The following is an 18,267-nucleotide window of genomic DNA, read 5'->3' as shown; positions in this document are numbered from 1 at the left end:
AGTAAATTGCGTTTTCTAGCTCCAATGGTTAAACTAATAGCTAAGGATTATTTAATATTGCAAGCAAGTCCCTAGCTACAGCCACTGGAGATGCTCCTAGAGTAACTCCAATGGCAAGCTACAATGCTTTGTACCTTGATTTTCCACATCAATTTTGAAGCTACAACACTTTTTAGCGACAAAGTGTTCTAATGGTAAGCTACAACATCTTTTAGTTTGCAAAAAAAAAAAAAAAATTTAAAAAATGAATAAATAATTATACACATGTTGCAATATGAGTGGAGTTTATTTGTCTCTTTTTCAATCAAGCATGTAGCTGGCATGTTGCTCAATTTTTTGTTCTCCAATGGTAAGTATGTAGCTACTAGCTAGGAACTTTATTTATATTGCAAGCAAGTCCTTATAATTAAACTATTGGAAATACTCTAAGCGTTCACGTGGCTTAATGTTTCTTGACTAAACATCTCAAACCTTTCAAATGCGATTAAAGGTTATATCCAATTTAAACCCTCATCATCTTCACTTTTTTTTTTTTTTTTTTTTTGAATAGCTAGCTCATCATCTTCACTCTAAAAACCATAAAATCTTCTTCTTTAAAAAACTAATACTCATATTCAATAAAATAATTTCTATTCAATAAAGGTGGATCCAATCCTATAAAAATAATAAAAGAAGTAAAATAAATAATAAATAATAAATAAAAATAATTTTAGTTTTGCAAAAATAATTTCTTATCCGTCGCAATAAAAAAGTAACAAATCGAACATATTTATATAATATGAGTAATTTTTTTTCACTTGGATTTTAAGCCGTAGATTGTTAACAAACCTCAGGTCCAAAACCCGAAAACCCCAAAATATGGTGAGATTATTAGATTCTGATTTTCTGAAATAATAAAAAGTATCAACCCAAACTAAAATACAGCCAAAGGGTGTCCGTCCTCCTTCCCTACAATTTTTTCCCCAATTCGAGGATCAATTTGATTTAGGGTTTTAATTTTTCCAGATTATTGAATTCAGTCCCCAGGTAAATTCAATCAATCGTTGTTTTTGTTTTCTTAGACTTTGATTGCTCATTTCTTTCCATTTTTTAGGTCAAATTAATTTCCAGATTTGGGGAATTTTCCGGGTATTAATCTTGTGTTATATTGTGTTGAATTTTGTTAATTTGGATCGGAAATTGATTTCATGATAGTGAGCTTGGTAATGGTGGCAATTAGGGTTAGATCCAATATGGTGGAGTGCTTGTTAAGTGTTGAATTGATGAAAGTTGACCTATATATTGTTTATATATACCTTAGGATTGATTCTTAGTGTTGAATTATTGCAGGGAAATGGACGGACATAGCGGCCGAGGCGGCAGCAGTGTGGATGTTTTCTTGCAAAATTATAATCTTGGTAAAACTCTTGGCATTGGTTCATTTGGTAAGGTGAAGATTGCTGAGCATAAATTGACTAGTCATAAAGTTGCCATTAAGATTTTGAATCGCCGGAAGATTAAAAATATGGAGATGGAGGAGAAAGGTATGGTTTTTGTTATTATCATATCATCATTCTTATGCTATAGATTTTATTGGCATTAGATGTTTTATGATTGATGTGTTTTATTCACTAGACTGTCACTGTATGTTGTAATGTTAAAATTATTCTTACTGTTATATCCATTATGGGCTTTGGACTTTGTTTGTTCCTCAATAGTTGTGTGCTCATGAGTTGATGACGTTGGAATAGCGAGAACTTGTAAGTTTAGATGAATATGTGTGGGTAATGTGTTTGAAGAGCAATCGAACACCTAGGAAGCTTAAACGAATCAATTTTTGGATTCCTTCAGTAGGTGTGGCATTTTAGTGTACTTGAGTTCAACTATAGTGGTTCAGTGTACATAACTAGCATGATTGATTATGTAAATCTGTAGGGGATAAGGTTGTTTTTTGATGGTTGAAACCCCTTTCTCAATGTATGTTGATGATATTGGTTTTATCGTATATCTTGTTGTTGGCCACAATTTAATCGCCTTTTGAGTTGAATTTCAACTATGTATGGCTTGGTTTCATGCGCTATCATCTTGTTGTGAACTATGTAGGCTCTTGATGTTTGATTGCTAGATCGTTATTGTTTTTACTTGCTCTTAGGCTTAACTAGGATCTTTTTAAGATAATGGAATCATTTCTTTTCTGCTTTTGTAGTGAGAAGAGAAATCAAAATTTTGAGACTGTTCATGCATCCCCATATTATTCGACTGTATGAAGTTATTGAGACACCATCGGACATTTATGTTGTGATGGAGTATGTCAAGTCTGGAGAATTATTTGACTACATAGTGGAAAAGGGTAGGTTACAAGAGGATGAAGCAAGAAATTTTTTCCAACAGGTAGAATTCTCTTTTCTTATATTACTTGTCATATCTCTCAAATAAAATTTTCTGTCATTTTAAAGTTGTTTTTGTTGCTTTTTTTTTTTTTTTTTTTTTTTTTTTTTTTGGACCAGATTATATCAGGAGTAGAGTATTGTCACAGGAATATGGTTGTCCATAGAGACTTGAAGCCCGAAAATCTTCTATTAGATTCGCATCACAATGTGAAGATAGCGGATTTTGGTTTGAGCAACATTATGAGAGATGGTCATTTTCTGAAGACCAGCTGTGGAAGCCCAAATTATGCAGCCCCTGAGGTACCCCCCCCCCCCCCCAAATGTGTGCAATTTATTATTTGACCTTATCAAGCGTATATGCTAGTGCATTGATCCAAGGGTGATTTATCCTATACCGCTTGTTTTTTTAAGGCAGAGATTGAATATCAAAGCCTCCAGTTTGGCATTTAGCTGTTTCTTGAAAAATCTTGCTTGCCAAATTATTGTTCTGTTATCACTTCACTATGTCCTCAATTCTTTTAAAGTTTCTTATTTTTGTTTAAATTGTCTAGCCTTTCCTGGTTTTATATTGTCAATTTTCAAGGATATGTGAAAAGAATTGCACTTTGATATACTGTGAGTCGGCATGTTGTTGGAGCTGATTCTCGTACATTTATTTTGTCATTTCATTGTCCAGAATACGTTATTTAAACTGTGCTTTGTCAGAATACTAGTGGGCCTAGTGGCTAATGTCATCAGTAGACGTTTATGATAATTCTTTGAAACATGGTCTGCCTTTCTTTTGTACCCTTAGGTAATTTCTGGAAAACTCTATGCTGGTCCTGAAGTTGATGTGTGGAGTTGCGGTGTTATCTTATATGCTCTTCTTTGTGGTACTCTACCTTTTGATGATGAAAACATTCCCAACCTTTTCAAGAAAATTAAGGTATGTGTTATTCTGAATTTTTGTTGCTCGACAGCCACCAGGTCTTGTGGTTTTTTGCATGTATGCTTAGTGTCAATATTGTGGTGTAGTGTCATTGATCCTTAGTGTGAATATTGGAAACCCCTAAACTGCCGTGTCACTGATCATGATTGGTTTACTGTAGCTTTTTGGCTCTGCTTACATGTAGTTTATTTAAATTTTCATATTTTTTTTTATGTGATAGCCAAGAAAAGTAGAAATGTCATTGATCCTTGGAAATTTGTCCTATTATTGGAAACCCCTAACTGCTGTGTCACTTGATCCTTATAAATCAGTATAAAAAATTGAGGAAGAAAAGAAAGAGAGTTACTTTGTTTAATCAAACACAGGAGGAATTTGTTCCTAAATATCTTATATATTTCTTACCTAGTATGAAAATTGTTTAAGATGTTTCTTTTTCCTTTCTCACTCTTGATTCCATATAACAACCTACTTGTTTAAAGTCTCTCTAACACTCTCTCCTGTGGCCTCTTCTCCCTCAATTTATTATTCACTTCCACATCCCTCTCTCTTGCTTTCTCTTTTTATTGTTAATGGCTCTCTTGATCTCTAGATCCATAAAGGTAAATCTCCGAGGAAAGTCCCCCAGTTTTTTATATTTGACTAAAAAGGAGTCTGATCAGCGATGATTGTTGGGCTATCATAAATTGTGTTGCAATAGTTGGCAGGTTAGGTCAAAATTGAGAGTTTTGGTTGCTATTGTCAGGCTTCACCTCTGCTTTGGCTAGAGAATTGACTTACTTGTAGTTACGTCTCTGTTTGGAAAAAGATGAAGCGGGTGAGATGGCATGCTTTATGGCACATGTGATGTACACTATGCTATATGGGGTATTTAGCTATCAGTCTGATTATTGTATATGGGTAAGTTCCACTTTTAGCTCATCAAATGACGGATATTAATTGGCTAGTACTTGTAGGGAATCAGCATGTGAGGATGTCGATTGTGATGATTTGGGATGTCAATAGTTCTTGAAATGTGTGTAAGGAAAGTTTGATACTTGATAGTCTGGGTATTGAGGATACCTAGTCTATGGTGGATGAATGGACGATAGTTGATCCAATGTTCTAAGTGTCATTTTTAGTGATTGAGGAAATACATCTAAGGTTCATAATTCTGGTACATGACATGATGTTAGTCTTACTAGTTCTTTAGAGGATGGAGTTGTATATTGATAATTTGGGGTTGAAGAAAAGTTTTGACTTTGATTGGTACTTATTATATTGACTTTGCTGAATGACCTGTCTTTTGAGGAAGATGAGAGCAGGAGCACTATGTTTCATATCCTCATCTTTGATTTGAAAGTCCTGAGATATTCTAACCTTACTAAACTGCTATAATGGTAATATGAGACCTATGGTTAATATAACTATCTACACTAATTAGTTTTTACATATTGTGTGGTAGGACAGGACACTGTTCATGCATGTTATTTGAGAAATCAAATACAAGAGGGAGGTGTTATTGTTGTTAATTCATCTGAAAGGAACATGAGGGAAACAATTTTTGGAGTTTAATAAGGGCAAGCAACACGTTGGAACCTCTTTAGAATCGTGAAGTCTTTTTAAACTTGGTTTTATTTATTTTATTTATTTTTAATCTCTTTCTCTAATTGCTTACCTTTTTATTTTGTGGAGAAAGAGGGGGGGGGTAATCATTCTGCATTAGCAATTTTTTCCTTTGTATTTTAATCTGTACAATAATGGGTTGAAGCAGAACGATGTAACGAGTTCTATTGGGTAGTGTTACTGCACAAACTTATTTGGAGTACATGCAATATCTTTTATGTGTTGAATATTGCTATCATTTTTGAAAATGGATTTTTTTATTTTATTTTTTTTTATTTTTATTTTTTTTTAAAAGAAAGTAAAAAAAATTCTGCTTTAATAGTTCATCTTATTTAAAATTGTTGAGTGGTTGGGAAAGTTGGGTCATGGCATGGTTGTTGGCCCATAAATTGCATAATACTATGAGGTTTATTATCAATTGAACTGAGTGTAAATTTTCAGTAATGAGCTGGGGACAAAAGGATTTTTAATCAAGCTTATATTATATCATGAAGAGTAATTGCGGGATCATGTGATTTTTATTGTGTAGGGTGGGATATACACCCTTCCAAGTCATTTATCACCTGGAGCTAGAGATCTGATTCCCAGGATGCTTGTAGTTGATCCTATGAAGAGGATTACAATCCCAGAGATCCGTCAACATACATGGTTTCAAGCTCATCTTCCTCGTTATTTAGCCGTGCCACCTCCAGATACAATGCAACAGGCGAAGAAGGTTTGCCCATGGATCTTTCTGTTGGAATAAGTATATGCCTTTGTAATTGTTGGATATGCTGGGTTCCTGAGTGGGAGACATCACTGACTATCTGTCAGATTTGGGTCTCATCGCGCATTAAATCTCTATTGGTTAACCTTACATCATTTATGCCATTGAGGGTAGTGCAATGCCCCTGAGATATCTCTGAGAAATATCTCGATGATTATGCTCTGTTACTGGCATAAGATATGTTTCTGCTCTTTGATCTTTTTGTAGTCAATATGTGAATTGACCTTATACTTCCTACAGATTGACGAAGAGATACTCCAGGAAGTTGTTAGGATGGGATTTGACAGAAACCAGTTAATTGACTCTCTCCGCAATAGGCTCCAAAATGAGGTGTTAATATGTATAGTATTTTCTGCCATCTTAATATTTTTGTATTAATACGGAAACTGATTTCAAATTTGTTCATAGGGGACTGTTGCATACTATTTGCTTTTTGATAACCGCTTCCGAGCTTCAAGTGGCTATCTTGGGGCTGAGTTCCAAGAAACAATGGTGTGTAATTTTTTTCTTGCAGATTTATTTTTCTTGATATTAGTCCACAAGTGACTTGCTTCAAAGTTATGAATGTATGTTGGAGCAACTGGTATTTCTTTGCTTGACAAATTCTTTATCTTTTATTGGTTGATGTTTCTTGTAACTTTTGAAGATTTCATGCTGCTCTTAAAAAATTGCAGTGAAGCAATATTGTCTTTTTGGTTTCTTTTTTTTTTTTTTACTAATGAATTGAAAGCAGTTATCTCTGTTTGTAGCATTGTAGGCTTCTCTTTAAATGTTTTTTCCTTTGCTTTTTTAGGAGAACAATTTTGGCCGCATGCATCCAAATGAAGTTGCTTCTCCTGTTTCTGGGCACCAGTATCATGGTTATGTTGATTACCAGGGAATCGGCTTGCGACCACAGTTCCCTGTTGAGCGGAAATGGGCTTTGGGGTTACAGGTTTGTTGTTATGTACATTTGTTTTTTCTCCCTTGACTTAAATGTTCAGCCTCTGTTGGGTGTCCAGTAATTTATGAATCATTGTGGTAGGAGTGTATGTGGTGGTGGTTGGGGGGGGGGGGGGGCATAAAAAACCCATATCATTTTTTATATTCAATAACCTTATTTGAAGCTTGGCGTTTTGAGTTTTTGTATTTCTGCTAGGGTTTATCCTTGGTATATTTATTTTGATTTGTTTAAAGGGTACCTATTTTCTTCAAATAGGATATTATGCTTGAAGAAAAGTAATCAATCAACGTGAATTGTGGATAATTGTATGAGCCTCTAGGGTCTAAGGCTGATAAGAAAAAAAGAAAAAAAAAAAGTATAAAGGCCTGTTGGAAGGAATCGATGGGAATGGAATTGAAAGGGACAATGTCACTTTCCCATGTTTGGTTTAAGTCTCTTTTTGGGTATGATTTGGAAAAAGTGTTCAGGATTTTTTTTTCTCACCAAATTGACATTATATTATTGAAATATCAAACATGCATTTTCTTATTCCCTAATCTATCTCTCAAAAACAAAATAGGGATTTGCTGGCATTATTACTACTGCAATAACAGTTCGCCAAACTTTGTTCTCTTTTGGGTGTTTCCAGAATAGCTTCCCCAATAGGTTTTGATTTGTAAGTTGTGTTATCTATTTGGTTGCAGTCTCGAGCTCATCCTCGTGAGATTATGACTGAAGTTCTTAAAGCCTTGCAAGAGTTGAATGTCTGCTGGAAAAAGGTTGGGCATTATAACATGAAGTGCAGATGGATTCCCGGCATTCCTGGTCAACATGAAGGGATGGTTGATAATCCTGTACATAATTATTTTGGTGACGAGTCCAACATAGTTGAAAATGATGGAGTGTTGAGGTCTCCCAACGTTGTGAAGTTTGAGGTGCAGGTATGTGTCATTTCTAGATGCCAATTCGTACATATCATTGATTGGTGACTCCTGCTCTATATGATTAATCCATCAATCCTCCAAAATTTGCTTATTATTGCTTTATAACTTATAAGTTGCCCATGTTTTTGTAAATGCTTATGTTGTAATGACTGAGTTTGAATTTCGTTTGTTTTTTCTGTAGATTTAAACTTTAAAAAAAAAAAATGATTTGTTGTGAGCATAAGTGATGCATGCCTGACAATTTAGAAGATTATATTGTTTTCACCTTTATCTTATTCCCGCCCACCCTTTTACTTTGTCTCTCTTACTCTATCCATCTATTTATCATACCCGATTACCCGCTCTCCTCTCCTTGAAACAAGAAAAAGAATAGTAGTTAAAATTGTCTTTACAAGGAGTGGTAGGATTATAGGAAAGGGAAGCTTAAACACTTGATATGTTTCTATCATTGTTGCACTAATTTTAAATCATTTCCCTCTGTTTTTTGTCTCATCTCATCTTGCCAAATCATGCGGTAATGAAGAAAAAGTGGAAGCCTAATATGAGATTCAGATTGAAAATTTGGGGATAATTGAAAGTCATGTATAGAAGACAAGAGTATGTTTTGTACTTTGTTGTAATGTCTCTGTATCTGTACTTCCTATTGAAGAAAAATGAAGTTAGAAGGGGCTAATTTTTTGTGGAAATCATTTTACCTTTCATTCAAAATTTAAACAGTACAGTATTACCAGATAATCTTTTAATCACAGCATTTTAGCACCGTTTCTAATCACCTTTGCAATTTGAGTTTCTCTCTAGGATTTTGCAATTTAATATCGCTGCTTATGTGATGTAGGCTATAATACAAGTAAAGTAACATTTTAGCATTGATCTTTTATTTTATAAGTGTATAATTTTTAACGTGTTTTCTGCTGTGATTGTCTCACAGCTGTACAAGACCCGTGAGGAGAAGTATTTACTTGATCTACAAAGGGTTCAGGGACCGCAGATGCTATTCCTTGATCTTTGCGCAGCTTTCCTTGCTCAACTCCGTGTGCTTTAGTTAGCAATAACCAGCTATCAAATTGTCATAGCAGTCATATAATTTGTATATATGATCTATGGTTCTGTATGTGCATTATTTTTCTTGATAGAGCGAGTTTTATTGCTGACCTAGGTGCTTACCAGGTGTTGATTAATCATGATATTCGAGGAGTATTGTGGTCTCTCCCATCTCATGGTCCGGCTAAGTTTGAACTTACAAAGCCACCATCTCTTGTTATGCAAAGTAGAAAGGCAAAATTCGCCTGAAATGTTTTATTCTCTAGTCTTTTGAATCTCTAATGTGGTCAATGACCATCCCATAATTCAGGATTAAAGATGAAGTGTGGTCTGTTGGCAATGTTAGTATTTCCACTAGCTCAAATGTGATGCCACTTTTAATCAATAGTGTTGAAAATAACGTTTACTAATTTCCCCTAGTGTTTATCTTTTAGTAGATGCATATCGACTTGTTTTGATATATTTTTGTTCCTGTTTTTGCTTGCAACATATGAGACACTTCTGCTAATGCTTTCATCTTCGATTTTAATTCGCATAATTAAGGGGCTGTATTCTCGTAACTTTGCCTTGGAAACATTTTATTGAATCGTATTAGAAATAATCCAGTACAATTAGTTCTTATTTTATCCTCAATATCTTCGACTTTTCGTTGAATAAATTTCTTCTAGCTTTTATTCTCAAAGTGTTACAACTTCAACGAATTAATTTCGACATTTGCACTTGTATGTTGTAAAATTGATGGTCTAGTAGCTATCTTACGGGTATTTTTTACTTTAGCTGTTGAAGTATGTAATACAGTTGCACAATACAAAGTTGTTGCTCTCTATTTGAGTCACATGGATTTAATTGTGTGAATCACACTGTAGTCAATATCTGCATTTTTCTATAGAACTGATCCAAAATATTCAAAACCCTCATTATTAAAGAAATGATCTTTTACCACCCAATGATTGTTACCTCAAGTATCTATCATCTGTGTAGTATTCATGAATTATTTCTACTTCTAGACATGGTTATGGCGCTTAATCGTTCTGGCATTCAGAAATCATGTATGCTTCCAGACATAGTTATAGGCTTATAGCGCTTATTCATTCTGAACAAAATGTAGAGGGTACTTCAGACATATATACTTCAGACATATATACTTCATGCAGTGCCTGCAAACTTGCAAAATTGATGCTTACATCAGGAAAACTAGTACTGTAAAGTGTAAATGCAATAACAAATCTAATGCAAAAAAGGTCAGTTTTGAAGGAAATTCATGGTTTTGAAGAGATGAACCAGTCAAGTTCACATTGTGCAATTGTTTTTTAAGAAAAAAAAGCTCTGTTTGCACTACTATGATAGTATGATGTAGTGGATATTAATCACCAACTTTCAGTTGCTAATTTAGCAGTATGTTAGGAATGCTAAAGAAAGGTACATTCTTTTGTTGGATTTCAAAGCAATCTTCAGGAGTAGCATTCTTCGGATCAAAAGGATGGCGATCAGGAAGATTAAGACCTTGTTTGATCCTGCCAACACGTCGAGAATGAAGAACCTGTTTAGTAATAACAGGCAATCGAGCAGACTGGTAATCTGTTAGAGCAGACTGCAGATTTTCCAAACCCCACTTCTTGAGACATTTGCCTAAGACAGCTGCATCAAGAAGAGACATATTTGTGCTTCTCAAGCAATGAGGAGTCGAGGGATGAGCTGCATCTCCAACCAGCACGACGTTGTCCCAGAAGATCCGGTCTAGAGGATCAGAGTCGTAAATCACATTGACAAAAGGTTCCTCTGTAGCCTTAATGAGATCGACCAGCTCAGGAACCCATATCTTCTCGGCATCTTCTTGCATCTGCTTGATTGTTTCTTTGCTCACTTTCAAAGTCACTGAACTTGCCTGAAAGCAAATTTCACACGTACTCAATATTAATACAGTATGGCTTTAGACTGCCAGAAATAACTCACATTACGAGCATCTGGCTAAAGGATCCGACACAGGTACTTGAGGTAATTGTAACATGCTACTGTCAGTTGCCTACCAGACTGCAAGAAATGGTAACTCACAATATGAGCATCTGGCAAGTATATTAAGGAATCGAAAATATAAGGGTCCAACATAGGTACTCGAGGTAACTGTAACATGCTACTATTAGTTGCCTATCAGATAATTACCAAAAACAAATACCAGCATTCTCAATTACCTTAATATCTGGCTCTGGTTGATTGATGTACCAAATCCAGTTCATCCTTTTGTTCAGAAGCTCGTAAAAAACACAATGAGTTTGCGGTCCAAGATCAAAGTATAAGCAATTTCCGAGATCTGGATACACTTTTCGAATCCCTCTTATAGTGTCAGAATCTTCATTACCTGAAAAATCAAGCACCCCTCTCCATGCACAGTATCCTGAATACCTGTAAAACTGATGATTACATCAACAAAACTCGTATCGTTGTTGAAGTGACAAAACTGATGCAATCAGATAGAATGAAAAACAAGAACCTCAGTTTATGGTTGGGAAGAAATGTTTGTCGAATTGAAGAGAGACATCCATCTGCAGCAACAAGAAGATCACCAACGATTTCTGTGATTTCGCCTGTTTTAAGTATTTTTGCCTTGACAGTGACTGTATTCTTGTCATCAGAAATGCAGAATGACAGAAACTGATGACCCCATAAGAAAATTTCTGAAGGCAATTTGCTTAGTAAAAGGTGATGAAGATCTGCCCAATGAGCTGCTCTGAAGTTGAATTCTTCGTCTCTTGTCAATGTTCGAGTAATCTTCTTGTCTATGTGTTAGAATCCAACCTCTTTGTTATGTATTCTTCTTTATTTTCCTTATATTTTCCTTATGTAATGTCTCTTTAGTCTTTCTTTTTATTTTTCTAGACCCTAGGGAGAATTATTGTGTTACTGTCATTTCAACGTTCACTTGTAATTCTCTACTAATGCAATATAAAGCTCTTTAGGGAGCGAATGGTTATTCAATCAAAGCTCTCTACCCCGTTGTTATTGCTTTAAGACTTGTGTGTTGTTTAAGCCTTTATAGATATTGTGCTTGCCTTGTTTTAAAGCATCCCCCACCAAACCAAGAGACCCTAGAGACGTCCTCATTTTCGTCGGTTCCGCTTGTGCCCGCTTCGAAGTATCGGCCGTCACAAGCCCCGACTCCGCACTCGTTGTTCTCGTGCGCCCTCTTGAGACACCGTAGGTCCGTGTTGCTGTGTGCTCACGAACCTCCTTGCTTTAGGCTTGCGCCCTTGTCGCCAAAAGACGAGAGCGCGCCGCACGATCTGGTGTTGAATCACTCGGACCGTGACAGTTTGGTATCAGAGCCAAGTTTGCCGTAGAGATGGCAGAAGAAGGAAAGATGCATGAATACACATTCGAGGAAAGACTTGCTTGGCTTGAAGGCAAGTCCGAACAGTGGGCTATGCTTGAAGAAAGGCTGCCCAAACTCGAGGATATTGTAATAAAACAAGCCGACCAAATAGAGAGGCTTGCCGCTACTGTGGATGGGTTAACGGAGCAACTTAACTTCGTGCAAGGCGTCGCTGATGAAGCACATGATAAATGTGCAACCTTAATGCGTGCCCAGAGAGGGCTCGGGGGAAGTGGAGGTGCCAAGATAAAACCTCCCAAGCCCCGGACCTTCAATGGCACGAGAGAATCAAAAGAAGTCGATAATTTCATTTTCGACATGGAGCAATACTTTCGGGTCTGTCAGTTGGAGAATGAGTTAAAAGTTGATACCGCCACTATGTATTTGGTGGATGATGCAAAGCTTTGGTGGCGCACCAAGTACACCGACATCCAAGCTAAGAGGACGTCAGTGGATACTTGGGAGGATCTGAAGAAAGAGTTGATGGCCCAATTTTATCCCGAGAATACCGAGTTTGTTGCTCGCACCAAGCTCGCTGCTTTGCAGCATAAGGGTTCCATCCGGGAGTATGTCAAAGAGTTTTCAGCGTGCATGTTGGAGATCCACAATATGTCCGAGGAAGATCGCCTATTCAACTTTGTGCGTGGTCTTAAGGAATGGGCCCAAAGAGAAATTTGGCGCCAAAAGATTGATACTTTATCGGGAGCCATCGCTGCAGCCGAAAGGTTGATGGACTACTCCTCAGAGAAAGGACAAGGTTTGAAGAAAGGGAATAGCGGGCCGACACCGAACCCTCCTAGGAACTCCGGACATGGCTCGCAAGTGAGCTCCAACAACTCGAACAATAGATACAATAGGAGTGGGGGAGAAGACTCTCGGAAAAGTGGAGCTTCTTCCTTCTCTAGTAGAGGAAGCACCCCTAGTTCATCTTCGACAGCCAGGCCATTGACGTGTATCCTTTGCAGAGGACCGCACAAGTGGTTTGAATGTCGACACAAGGGAGAAATTGACAATCTCCAAAAGAAACTGTCCTCCATGTCCTTAGAAAACCCCGAGGGTGAAGAAGCCGATGAGGTAGTACCTAGTGAAGGAGAACATTCCAGACTGGGGGCCATTCGCATGATGTGCGCTATGGGAAGAGAAGGCTCTGAGGGCCAACCCAAAAACTCTGGATTGATGTATGTGAATGCGTTGGTAAACGGAAAGGAAACTCGTGCCATGGTGGATACCGGTGCTACCCACAACTTCATTTCAGAAAAGGAGGCAAAAAGACTTGGGTTGAAGCTCCTACCAGAAGGAGGCAGTATGAAAGCGGTGAATTCAGTTGCCAAACCGATCCACGGCGTTGCCAAGAAAGTAACAATGAAGCTGGGAGATTGGAGCGGACAGGTGGACTTTACCGTTGCGCCAATGGACGACTTCAGCTTGGTGCTCGGCATGGACTTCTTACACTTTAGTAAGGCAGTCCCGATGCCGCATCTTAGATCTATTCTGGTGCCCGGGCATCAACCATGTCTCCTCCGAACCTGCGATTCAGGAAAAGGGTCGAAAGGGCCCCTCCTTTCAGCAATGCAATTGGAGAAGGGGTTGAAGAGGAACGATCCCACGTTCCTAGCAACATTTTCCACGAAGGAAGATGAAGCAAGTGGAGACTTTCCGCCTGCAGTTGCCGAGCTACTATCAGAGTTCCAGGATCTCCTCCCGAAAGACCTACCAAAAGTTCTCCCACCTAGAAGGACAGTGGACCATGAGATTGAGCTGGTTCCAGGGGCGAAACCCCCCAGCACGAAGCCCTTATCGCATGGCCCCCCAGAATTGGCTGAACTCCGGAAACAATTGGAGGACTTGCTTGAGGCAGGCTTCATCCGCCCATCAAAGGCTCCTTATGGGGCTCCTGTGCTTTTTCAGAAAAAACAAGATGGAAGTCTTCGATTGTGTATCGACTACCGGGCATTAAATAAGGTTACGGTGCGCAATCACTACCCTATCTCTTTGGTGGCGGATTTGTTCGATCAGTTAGGGGATGCAGTGTACTTTACAAAGCTAGACTTGAAGTCTGGCTATCACCAAGTTCGTATCGCCGAAGGAGATGAACCAAAAACTGCTTGTGTGACGAGATACGGGGCATACGAATGGCTAGTCATGCCCTTCGGCTTGACGAATGCACCTGCTACGTTCTGTACTCTGATGAACCAAGTATTTCGAGAGTACTTAGACAAGTTTATGGTCGTGTACCTCGATGACATCGTTGTCTACAGCAAGACTTTGGAGGAGCACCTCGAGCACCTAAGATTGGTCTTCGAGAAGCTGAGAGAACATCACCTTTTTGTGAAACGAGAAAAGTGTGCCTTTGCGCAGGAAGAAGTCGGATTTCTTGGACACTTTGTGGGGAAGGGTCGATTGAGGATGGACCCAAAGAAGATATGTGCTGTTCGCGATTGGCGGGATCCCAAGAACCCCTCTGAGCTGCGATCCTTTCTAGGACTGGCGAACTATTATAGAAGATTCATTAAGGGATACTCAGAGATCGCAAGTCCCCTCACCGACCTATTGAGGAAAGATTGTTGTTGGGAATGGTCAGGGCCCCAGAAGGAAGCTTTCCAGAAGTTGAAAGAAGCAATGGTGAAGGAGCCGGTCCTTGCCCTTCCAGACATCACCAAACCATTCGTGGTCGAGACGGATGCTTCGGATTTTGCTTTAGGAGGAGTGCTCCTCCAAGAAGGACATCCTATTGCATTCGAAAGTAGGAAGCTGAATAATGCGGAGAGAAGGTATGCGGCACAAGAAAAGGAGCTACTAGCCATTGTGCACTGCCTAAGAGGATGGAGGCACTACTTGTTGGGGTCAAAGTTTACCGTCCGCACAGACAACACCGCGGCGAGTCACTTTCTCACCCAACCCAAGCTGACAGGAAAACAAGCTCGGTGGCAGGAGGACTTAGCTGAGTTCGACGTGGAGTTCACCTATAGAACAGGATCCAGCAATAGAGTTGCCGATGCCCTGAGTAGGCGGGCCGATCTTGCTGCGATGTACAAGTTAGCGCCAATGACGGCAAGCAGCATTGCCACATCCGTTAGAGATCAAGTTCGTGCTTATCTCCCAGATGATCCGATGACAAAAACCATAACAAGGATGATTGAAGAAGGGAAGACTAGACGCTTTTGGTTGGAAGATGGCCTCATCTTCACCAAAGGTACAAAGCTGTTCATCCCCAAAGCAGGGGTTATTGAGGAAAATGTTGTTGAAGGAATGCCATGATACGCTGTGGGCGGGACATCCAGGTTGGCAGAGAACCCTCAGTCTACTCGCGATGGGGTACTACTGGCCAGGAATGAAGGAAGATGTGATGAGCTACACCAAAACCTGCCTTGTGTGCCAGCAAGACAAGGTTGACAGACAGAAGCCCGGGGGCCTCCTTGAACCTCTTCCTGTACCAACTCGACCGTGGGAGAGTGTGTCGATGGACTTCATTAGTGGCCTCCCGAAGGTTGGCCAGTTCTCTTCTATCATGGTGGTGATAGACAGGTTCTCAAAATACGCAACGTTTGTACCCTTGCAGAAGGCTTGCGGAGCAGAAGAAACGACATATCTTTTCTTTAAGCATATTGTGAAGTACTGGGGATTGCCAAAGAGCATGGTAAGCGACAGGGATACCAGATTCACGAGCATATTCTGGTCTGAGCTATTCCAAATGATGGGGTCTGACCTCAACATGTCGTCAAGCCACCACCCTCAATCTGATGGGCAGACAGAGAGATTCAATGGGCTTCTCGAGGAATACTTACGTCACTTTGTGAGCGCCAACCAGAAAGATTGGGTGAGACTCTTGGACGTCGCACAACTTTGCTTCAACGCTCAAAGGAGTTCTTCTTCCAACAAAAGCCCCTTTGAGTTGGTCATGGGTCAACAACCTCTCCTCCCGCACACAGTGGCTGACTGGGAGGGCGGTAGGAGTGCTCAGGCTCGAGATTTTACAAGAGAGTGGAAGCAAAACACCGACATTGCAAAAGCCTACCTAGAGCGAGCATCGCGCTGGATGAAGAAATGGGCTGATCAAAACAGAAGGCCAGTTGATTTTGCTATTGGGGACATGGTGATGGTGAAGGTCTTACCAGAACAGCTGAAGTTTCTCAGAGGGAGAGATCGTCGCCTCATTCGGAAATATGAAGGCCCCATCCGCATCACTAAACGGATTGGGAAGAACGCATACAAGGTAGAACCGCCTGCGTGGATGAGGATTCACCCCGTCTTCCACGTTAGTCGTCTAAAACCCTACCATCCAGATCCCGACGACAGCAACCGCAACGTCAGCTACCGCGCCAACATCAGAACCAGGACAAGAGCCACCCCTACAACAGAAGACTGAAGCTGCTAAGATCTTAGTGTAGATTTTGTAAGTCGACGACTTAAGTGGGGGAGGATGTTAGAATCCAACCTCTTTGTTATGTATTCTTCTTTATTTTCCTTATATTTTCCTTATGTAATGTCTCTTTAGTCTTTCTTTTTATTTTTCTAGACCCTAGGGAGAATTATTGTGTTACTGTCATTTCAACGTTCACTTGTAATTCTCTACTAATGCAATATAAAGCTCTTTAGGGAGCGAATGGTTATTCAATCAAAGCTCTCTACCCCGTTGTTATTGCTTTAAGACTTGTGTGTTGTTTAAGCCTTTATAGATATTGTGCTTGCCTTGTTTTAAAGCATCCCCCACCAAACCAAGAGACCCTAGAGACGTCCTCATTTTCGTCGGTTCCGCTTGTGCCCGCTTCGAAGTATCGGCCGTCACAAGCCCCGACTCCGCACTCGTTGTTCTCGTGCGCCCTCTTGAGACACCGTAGGTCCGTGTTGCTGTGTGCTCACGAACCTCCTTGCTTTAGGCTTGCGCCCTTGTCGCCAAAAGACGAGAGCGCGCCGCACGATCTGGTGTTGAATCACTCGGACCGTGACACTATGTCTGTTACTTGATTCTGTATCAAGAATCAACACCCAAACGAATGTGTGTTTATTAACCTTGAAGTTCACTAGCGTGAAATATTTATGACATGTAATAAGAGGTTGTGAAAATGTGACAACTAATATTGAATAGAGTAAGTTAGTTAACTAATGTTTGTTTAGTATCACTTTGAGAAATCGCGGTGAATCCTTTATGATGTGGATCAACACAACATGAATACTAATTCAGGAAAGATGGAGTATCATGATTCATATACAAAATCATAATAGAGGGGATTAATTGGTTAGAAATTTAGAATAGTTACATATCCATGAACCATAATTTATACAAATATTTTAACTAGACAAACTAAACCAACATGCTGGAATAGCTCAGTTGGTTAGAGCGTGTGGCTGTTAACCACAAGGTCGGAGGTTCGACCCCTCCTTCTAGCGTTCTTATATTTTTTTCCTCCTTTTTTTTCTTAAACACCTAAAAACTTTAAATGCAATTTAATTTTATAATTGTAAGGAAAATAAAATGTACTCTACTTAGACGTAAATCACACAAAATCCATATCCTTGTATATTTTTTCTACGGAAGATACACATATTTTATTATTGCAAATCAATTTCCGTCAAAGTTAAGGAAACAAACCAATATCAAAACCATATGAAAAATGAATAAAACTATAAAGACCTGGTCAATGGTAAGAGGCAAGGTGGCCTTGTAAAGAGGAGCAGAATCACCAAGCCAAGAGGTGATGATGTTGCAGGCCAAAGGGTCCAGGCCCAGCCCAGCACCAGTTGGGCTTCCAGAAGTGGGCCCAACTGATTTCTCAACCACAACAACTTGCCAACCCGCGGATAATAGCGCGTGTGCACACGATACTCCAGCTATGCTTCCTCCCACCACCACTGCCTTTGGTTGTTGCCCCTTCTCACATCTACTCATCTTTTCTATTGTTTTGTTTTGCTTCTCTTTCTCTCTCTAAGTTAGTGAGATGATACTACTACAAGTTGAAGAAGATACTACAAAAATAAAAATATAAAGTTTTTATCTTTAAACCCACCAAGTGCAAAGTTTGAGTTGGAGTTTGCCACTTGTTTGCAATAGTTCTCGACTTTTAAAGTTATGGCCTTATTTGACAATTAGCTAATATTCGTGTGTAATAAATGGGTTTGGAACCGAATGCTTTATTAATTCATCGTTGTTGGTTATATGTGTTATTGTCCTTATTGATTAATAGCCGTAGGCTCGTATCTTTTGTAAGTTGATTGCATTTTTAAGTTTGATTAACTTGTGTGGCTAGAAACGAAAAGGATCAATTAAAATGGTAAGTGGTAATATTTTGTGTTTGAAATAGTAAATCACTTGTTTATCCCTTTATCTAAT

The 18,267-nt window shown here is 39.1% G+C and overlaps 2 protein-coding genes and 1 non-coding gene across 3 annotated transcripts; 2 read left to right on the top strand and 1 right to left on the bottom strand.

The window, feature by feature from the left end:
* The first annotated feature begins 814 nt into the window (after window positions 1-814).
* LOC110732187 (SNF1-related protein kinase catalytic subunit alpha KIN10-like) lies at window positions 815-8,991 on the top strand. Its single transcript, XM_021912106.1, has 11 exons — window positions 815-1,026; window positions 1,330-1,523; window positions 2,186-2,370; window positions 2,487-2,669; window positions 3,163-3,294; window positions 5,429-5,614; window positions 5,906-5,995; window positions 6,074-6,157; window positions 6,459-6,599; window positions 7,292-7,528; window positions 8,460-8,991. The coding sequence occupies exons 2-11, from the start codon at window positions 1,334-1,336 to the stop codon at window positions 8,571-8,573; spliced, it is 1,542 nt and encodes a 513-aa protein (XP_021767798.1). The 5' UTR covers window positions 815-1,026; window positions 1,330-1,333; the 3' UTR covers window positions 8,574-8,991.
* An 827-nt stretch (window positions 8,992-9,818) lies between these two features.
* LOC110732186 (6-hydroxynicotinate 3-monooxygenase-like) lies at window positions 9,819-17,909 on the bottom strand. The gene is made up of 5 exons (XM_021912104.1): window positions 17,572-17,909; window positions 16,892-16,906; window positions 11,061-11,350; window positions 10,762-10,972; window positions 9,819-10,457 (listed from the first exon to the last, which is right to left on the bottom strand). Exons 1-5 carry the CDS (start codon window positions 17,824-17,826, stop codon window positions 9,957-9,959), a joined length of 1,272 nt encoding a protein of 423 aa, XP_021767796.1. The 5' UTR covers window positions 17,827-17,909; the 3' UTR covers window positions 9,819-9,956.
* On the top strand, window positions 17,254-17,327 carry TRNAN-GUU. Its single transcript has one exon. It is a non-coding gene; the product is annotated as a tRNA-Asn (tRNA).
* Window positions 17,910-18,267: the final 358 nt, after the last annotated feature.

Source organism: Chenopodium quinoa, unplaced genomic scaffold, assembly GCF_001683475.1.
Source record: "Chenopodium quinoa cultivar QQ74 unplaced genomic scaffold, ASM168347v1, whole genome shotgun sequence".
Taxonomy (NCBI): Eukaryota; Viridiplantae; Streptophyta; class Magnoliopsida; order Caryophyllales; family Amaranthaceae; genus Chenopodium; species Chenopodium quinoa.
Note: the sequence above shows the minus strand (reverse complement) of the source record. Positions and strands in the feature narration are given on the sequence as shown.